Raw genomic sequence first — 7,307 nt, forward strand, 5'->3', positions numbered from 1 at the left:
GAGAGCCAGTGGCTTCTGGGGAAGAGGAAGTCAGTTTTCTTTCAAGTTCCTTGATAGGCCAACCAAAGTACCTACAGGCAGCCCTAATTGAACTCCATCAATCTCTCTCACGCCCTTCCTTTCCCCCCCTGTGTGTCTGTGTGTGTGTGTGTGTGCATGCGTGAGTGTATGTACATATAGCGATAACTATGGAGGCGGAGTTTATGAATTTGAGAATGTACTATGTTGGGGAGCATGGATTAAAATAGGAGAGGAGGAAATAGTAGCTATGATGAAAATGCCTTGCCATGCACACAGTTCTCAAAAAATACAAAAAGGACTTTTATTCATAAACATAGATTTTAAAAAATAATAAAAATTTGTAGACCTTCAAAAACATTAGATAATATAACCTCATTAAGTTATATCTATCTCAGAACTGCAAACGTGATGCTCCAGTTAGATTTTCTGTTGCTAGACTAAATGGCACAACCAAAAACAACTTGGGAAGGAAATAGTTTATTTCAACTCATAGGTTATGCCCATTGTGAATGGACGTTAAAACAGGAAATCAACACGAATCCAAACAGAGATCATACCTTGCTTCTCTTTATCTGCTCAACTACTTTTCTTAGATAGCCCGGACCCACCTGCCTAGGGGTGGTACTTCCCATAGTGGACTGGGTCCTCTGATACCAACTGGCAATCAAGAAAATGTCCCTCAGACATGCCCACCAATAGAGGCAAACCCTCACTTGAGGCTCCTTCTTCCTAAGTGTGTCAAGTTGACAACTGACGCTCACTGTGATACCTGGCTTATCACAAAAGTAGCCATGAAAAAAATCTCCTAAAACAATATATCTCATACATTTTGTATGATCATTTCTACAGCTACAGAGCAAGCATTTGTTAAACTCAAGTGCTCGTTTGCAGTCAAGAGTTCTATCAAAGGAGGAATAGAGGGCAAGTTTCTTTATTTAATAATAAGGTCAGAACTCCGTAACAGAGCAAAACTTCAATAAAAGCATTCCCCCTGAATTATGTATAAATATTGAAAGGGAAGACAAATCTATAAACTACATCACATATGATGCAATCACCAACACAGAAATCCTGAAAAGTATTTATTCATATTAAATAAGGGCTCACCGTTGTCGGAGGCTGCTAGTTAGTTCCCAGCTGCCCAGACTCGAGTGAACCATTATATAAAACCTAAATTCATTTCTGCACATCTAGAGCAAACACATAAACAAACAAACAAACAAACAAACCCAAAAACATCTGATCAAAAAATGTGAGAGCCTTTTAAAGAATTGTAAAACATTTCAGAATAATTCTAGGGAATAAATAAATGGCAAGTTAGACTCTGTTGATAGATAGGAATGAGTTCCCAGTCTATAGTTTAACTAATTGTGAAAGCAATAAAGGCATATACACAAGGACTTGGTTATTTAGGATGACTCACACTTGGCATTTGCAGGCCAAACATTTGTGGGCTTTTGAAGTATGACAGAGAAGTGAAGAACATACCCCCGAGGGAACATGGGCTCTGTGACACATGTTGTTGGGACCCATGACTTCCTAGCTGAAGTTAGGTGCATACCTTCCTGACATCTTTTATGCAAATCAACTCTAGGGGGATTCAAGCATATAAAGAAAAGCAAAATCTTTTTAGATTTTAGAAGAAAATTAGAGACATTATTTATAAAAATTGAACTAGCGAAGGATTTTATAAGGCCCAAAGGAAAAATAGCTATAGCTACGTTAACATTGAAACTATCCATTCCTCAAAGGACCCCAACCCAAAGTTAGAAGAGAGTGTCAGAAACTGTTTTTTTTTTAATTTCTGGGTGTATTTTGCAAATACCAAAAAAACCCAAATAAATATTACAAATGAATCATTTATTTAGACATGAATAGATTGCAACTGAGCTTTGCTAAAGAATGTGAGGAAAAAAATATGCCCACAGTAGTGGCTGGGAGGAAGCATAGGAACCAGTAGAAAGCCAAAGGCAGAGAAGAAAAAGAAGAAGGCCCGAAATAAGAAACTATGGTAAAACTCCATGGAAAATATAGTTCCTGATATGTCGTATAGATTATTGGGCAGGAGGCCCTAATAAGCATATGATGGAATGATAGACAAGGTTGATCTTTATTTCTTAAACGTTCTTAATTTATAGTTTGATATTGCTTATTGTATATAGTTATGCTTCAACAATTTTAAATTATTTATATATTTTAAAAATGCATTTTCTTTTTGTCAAGTTCGATGTCAGTTTTCATGAGGCACCTAGTGTTGAATATGTTAAAAGTCACTCTCAGTGGTAGGTTCAGTTACAATAATAGGCAAGACTTTGTGGGTCATAGCCCTAACTGCTTTGTCTTCAAGGGCAGTTAAGAACTGACATGACCTCTGAGTCTCCTAGAGGTCAGGTTGGTCAACAAACCAACAGTTGTCTCTGTCAACCTCCAGGTCCCTTTAGAAGTCACATTTCTGGAGAATGACCCAGTGTGACCCTACTACACATTTCCATTCCAAGCCCTCTGACCCAGATTCCGTTCTTGCCGGGTTTCTGTGGAGGTGCCAACGTTCATGGACGCTAATGTTTGTGATCCACGTGGACCTGTGTGTAGCAGCACAGTCACTAAGAGGGCATGGGATGAGACATTCCCTTCTCAGCCAAGACCATGTAGCGAATTAAATGCACTCATGGCTTAGAAATTAAGTTCATTTTCCTGGGACTTCAGTCATTAAAAAAAACAAAGAAGGTTACCTGAGTCCGGTGCGTGGTGTATCGTTTGCAGAAACCCCGGTTTGGATTGTACAGGCTCTCGATTTTATTTTGCTGTTTGTGGTAATTTATGTTTTCCTTTTATTCCAGGACCTATGAGAATCAGGCACTTTCGTCTGGCCTTCATCAGCTGACCCTGACAGCCCTCATAAGATGCTTTTCCTTCTTGCCATTTTGCTTGTCTCCAGTCTTCATGCCTTAACTCCAACTGCCCACCCACTCAGCGAGCGGTTGTGGGTGGCCAGTTTCCCTCTGTCATTAGTTATGTGTGGATTTAGAGGCTCATTACTGACTCATGTTTAATCTCTACTGACAGCATAATGTTACCTTATTTTTCCTAATTAGTCCTGCCTCTTATTAGAAGGATAATTAGAACAATGTTAGCAAAATAGTAAAGGGGAATCACGTGACATTCCGGGGTGTTAGAGCTGCGGATGCTGTAGGCTTGAGTCTCCTAATTGACTACCTTTTTCTTTACTAATTCTTACAGCAGGTTTGGGGATCCTTTGGGGGTCTTTTTTAAAATTGCTACTTCCTTAATCTAGGGTACAAATATGAGCAAACGGAGATCTCTTATACTTTTATAGACAAATTTATAAATAAATTCCAGACTAATTCTGCATAAACGGGTCATTTTTTTTAAATGAAAAGTTCTTAAAGTGTCCGATTCAAACATTGTCTGTATAGTCCATGTAGGTGAAATACAGTGAGCAGTCTCTCCTGGATAGTCCTCTGGTCTTTATACATTCACTAGTAATGGCCCCTGATCTCCAAAGTGGAAAAAATGTGTTTATTGGAAAGCCAGTGCTTTTATAAAATTTAACTAGACACAGCTACAGCCCCTTACCTGATTTGTGGGTGTGAGGGAAACTTATCTTTTCTGTGTTCTGTGCTACCTAGTTTAATAGGCTTTCCTGTTCAAGTTCCATGACCTTGAACAAGCTCATCATTCTTAGAGTAGAAGAATATTGATCTCTATACTGTGCAGTGCAGTGCCACAGCCACCTTTCCGCCCTCCGAGGCGCATTGCATTTCGGCTTTCATAGAATGAAGGTTGGAGGAATGAAGGAATGTGTGTATGCACATGTGTGTAGGTATAGATAAAGATATATAGGTATGTAGATGATAGATAAGTTATAGAAAGAGAATTTATAGATGTCTGAATAGATAGATGAGAGAAGACAGGTAGTTGATAGACAGATAAATAGATCGATGATAGAGTTTTTGGGAAGCTGGGCGTACATTAATACCCTGTAGCATCAAGAGATCATCCATTTTACAAAATGCCCTGTTTAGAGCAGTTTTGCAAATCTCTGTGTTCGGGGAAACACTGAGATTTGACATCTTGGGCTATAGCCCATGCCTAGGGCGATGGTACCATGCAGAAAGTTCCATATTGGGTGGCGTGAAGGTGGGTAGGAACAAATAGTGTTCTGGCAATTTCTCTAGGATGAAACAAATGCAGAGGTTTTTATTTTCCTGTTCTCTGCCAACAGAAGCCGTGTGACTGCTACTGACACTAACATGCAGTGTTGGGTCCATTCAAAACCCTTGCTGCTGTCATATATGAAGAAGACTGAATCTCTCAGCCTGTGCTGGAAACACTGCCAATCCAATTGTATTGTAAATGCGCCCCGGTAGCAGACATTTTCCTGCCGTGGCAAGCAATCACCTTATCCCCACACCTGCCAGCCTGGCTCGCTCACAGATAGGTTTTGGTGTGCGTGTTCAGGAATGGTATCCCCCAGTGTGGGGGCTGTCACTGTGGACCCAAGGGCAGGTTAAAGGATGCTCTCTTCTTCTGAAGGCTCGTGGGGAAGTTGCCCCGAACCTCCTTCCTAGTATACGACATTTTCTGTACTCTGCAAAAGATTTTGTTCATTTGTCTGGTTCCACTCTCTTTTTTTTTTTAAGTGCAGGTATGGAAAATTACAACATCGTGGCTGAAATTATAAATGTGCATGGGTTGTAAATATCTTTTTTAGGAAACTTATTGCAGTATGTAGATGAAGGTTATTAGGAAGGAAACATGAACCACTGCTTTAGCAAGCCTACTAGTATGCCTTTCCTATGTAACCAGCCTTGTTGAACCTATTGGAGTAAATTTTGACTTGCAGATAACTCTGAGCCGGAAAACCCCCAAGTTCTGTTTGTATTTCTATGCTTTGAGAAAGCTTTTTTTTTCTTAGAAAGAAGCAAATTATCATAAAATAATTATGTGTTATGGAACTAAATATTGACTAGTACAGATGAGTAATTAACAAATTGATAATATTTCAGGTTTTGTTCCTAGATATTTATAATCAAACTTTGTTATGTATCCTTCTGGATCCTTCCCAGCATGTGTAGACTGTTGTCTGACAGTAGCTCCTAGAGTTTGAACTGATGGTTTAAATGATACACATTGATGAGGTATCTTAATCCATTCAGGCTGTTTTAAGAAGCTTTCTGAGTGTGAATAGTTTATGAATAGCATATTTATTCCTCATATTTTTGAAGACTGAAAGTCCAGGACAGAGGGACTCATAGACGTGGCGTCTGTGGAAATGGCTTTCTGACTGATAGCCTTCTTGTAAGGTTCTCGTGTAGTAGCAGAGGCAAGGGGTCAATCTTGAGCCCTCTCTATAAAACACTGAACCCACTCATATGAAGTCTTTCCCTGTGACCTGATGGCCGCCTCCTGGAGCTTCCATTTCTGGGTGCTTCTCACTGTGGGGGTTGGGATTTGAACATATGACTCTGGTGGGAAGGTCTGTTAGTTCCTTGTCTCATCACTGTGATAAATGCCTGGCAAAAACAGTTGAAGGAAGGGGGGGAGCAGGGAAGGGAGGAATGGGGGAGAGAGGATTGATTGATTGATTTAGGCTCATGGTTGGAGAACGCATTCTAGCAAGATGAGGAGGGCACCGTGGCATGAGTTTGAGGCCACTGCTCATGTTGGCAGTACATAGGAATGGATGCTATTGCTCATGTACTTCTCCTTAGATTTAGCCTGGGCCTATGGTTCAGGAAATGCTACCATCCATGTTTAGTGTCTTCCTATCAGTTAAACCTCTCTGGAGTTAAAGCATCACAGACACACACAGAGTTTTGTCTCCCAGGTGACTTTAGGTTCTGGCATACTGACAGCTGATTAGCCATCACGTGGAGATATAAACATAGGAGTCTTGACATAAGTGATAAAACATTCTCTTCAAAAGGCATTGCCAGTAGTTTCCAGGGCCAGAAGTGTGCAACAGCACCCTGGTACATGTACCTTCTCTAGTAGAATTAGTGACTTTTAAATCTTTGCCTATAGAACGAGTTAAACATGTCAATAGAGAGGTGATCCTTTTCTTCCCATGGTGTTTTCTGCTCAGTAGCTTCAGCATTGTGGAGGGGAGTGTTTCAGTGAGTGTATATACCTACTTGGTTTGCAAAATACCCGTCTGTGATGAAGTATGATTCATCGATATTCTTCTAATTTTTGTGGGGATTTTAGTTTTTAAGTTCATTACTGAAGTTTGAAATATTTATGTATTTCAATTTACCAATCTTTTCCTTTCCTTTCCTTCCTTCCTTCCTTTCTTCCCCCTTCCTTTCTTTTTTTATACAAGATACATATTTCTTATGGTTGAAAGAAAGCATCAGACTTTTTAGCTATGTTGGTTATTGAGTCAAGGTCTTGGGCATTTTTGGCAAGTGCTCTACCACTGTGCTACACCTCCATCCTTTGATTTCTTGAGGCAGGGTTGTACTGTGTAGTTGAGGCTGTTCTTTGCTATGTAGTTGAGATTTGCCTTGAGCCAAGGATTCTCCTGAAGCTTCCCCCTGAACACCAGGATTACAGGCACACACCAACACTCCTAGCTAATGAAGAACTTTATCTTTGGATTGATTTTTGTTTTACAAAACATTATGTGCAGCCTATAAGTTGGTTGCCTTCCAAAAATTATCTGTGAGAAATTATATTATCAGTATAGTAAGTGTAGATATACTCCCCCAATAAAACACTGACTCTTAGAAATATGAAAAATTTGGGTCAAAATTTTATGATAATCCATGCTAAAATAAACAACCGAGTTTTGAAAAGCACATAACCACCGAAAACACGTCTACATGCCTGACTGCATCAAGCAGATAGGTCACGATTAGGTATAGCTTTTTATTGCCAAGAAAAGGCACCTGTGGAAGCCGGCTGTCAGAAAGGGGGGATAAGCCTTACATTGAAACAGCTCATAGATGGAAGAAAATAGTAAGGCGGCTGCAGGCTCTTTGTTTCTAACTCAAACTAAGCATGCAGGAGCTAGCTTTATTCCGATGTGCATAAAGCAATCTCGGGTGCTGTGTAGCACATTTCCATGAGGCTAAAAAAAGACACCTTTCAAATAACTGCAAAGGCTGCGGAGAATAAGTGCGCTTCAGGCCCTTTTATTTTCAAGGAATGGGCTCTGTTTAAGGGCCCTTTTCCTTTTCAAATATGCCCATTGCTCTATAGTGGGGTTTTAAAAGCATCATAGAGAGAGGATTTATTTTCCCTTTCTGGTCACAGACGCA

General features: G+C 39.9%; 1 protein-coding gene across 2 annotated transcripts in view; it reads left to right on the forward strand.

Annotated features, from left to right (window-relative positions):
- Epsti1 (epithelial stromal interaction 1) overlaps positions 1-3,397 on the forward strand; it is a 101,987-nt gene extending 98,590 nt beyond the window's left edge. For both annotated transcript variants that reach the window (XM_087912250.1, XM_087912249.1), the window contains one exon: positions 2,862-3,397. In XM_087912250.1, the coding sequence (XP_087768376.1) occupies positions 2,862-2,870 (9 nt within the window). In that variant the 3' untranslated portion in view covers positions 2,871-3,397. The remainder of the gene's footprint in view (positions 1-2,861) is intronic.
- Positions 3,398-7,307: the final 3,910 nt, after the last annotated feature.

This window comes from Myodes glareolus, chromosome 12, assembly GCF_982192425.1.
Source record: "Myodes glareolus chromosome 12, mMyoGla1.1, whole genome shotgun sequence".
In the NCBI taxonomy this organism is placed as follows: domain Eukaryota; kingdom Metazoa; phylum Chordata; class Mammalia; order Rodentia; family Cricetidae; genus Myodes; species Myodes glareolus.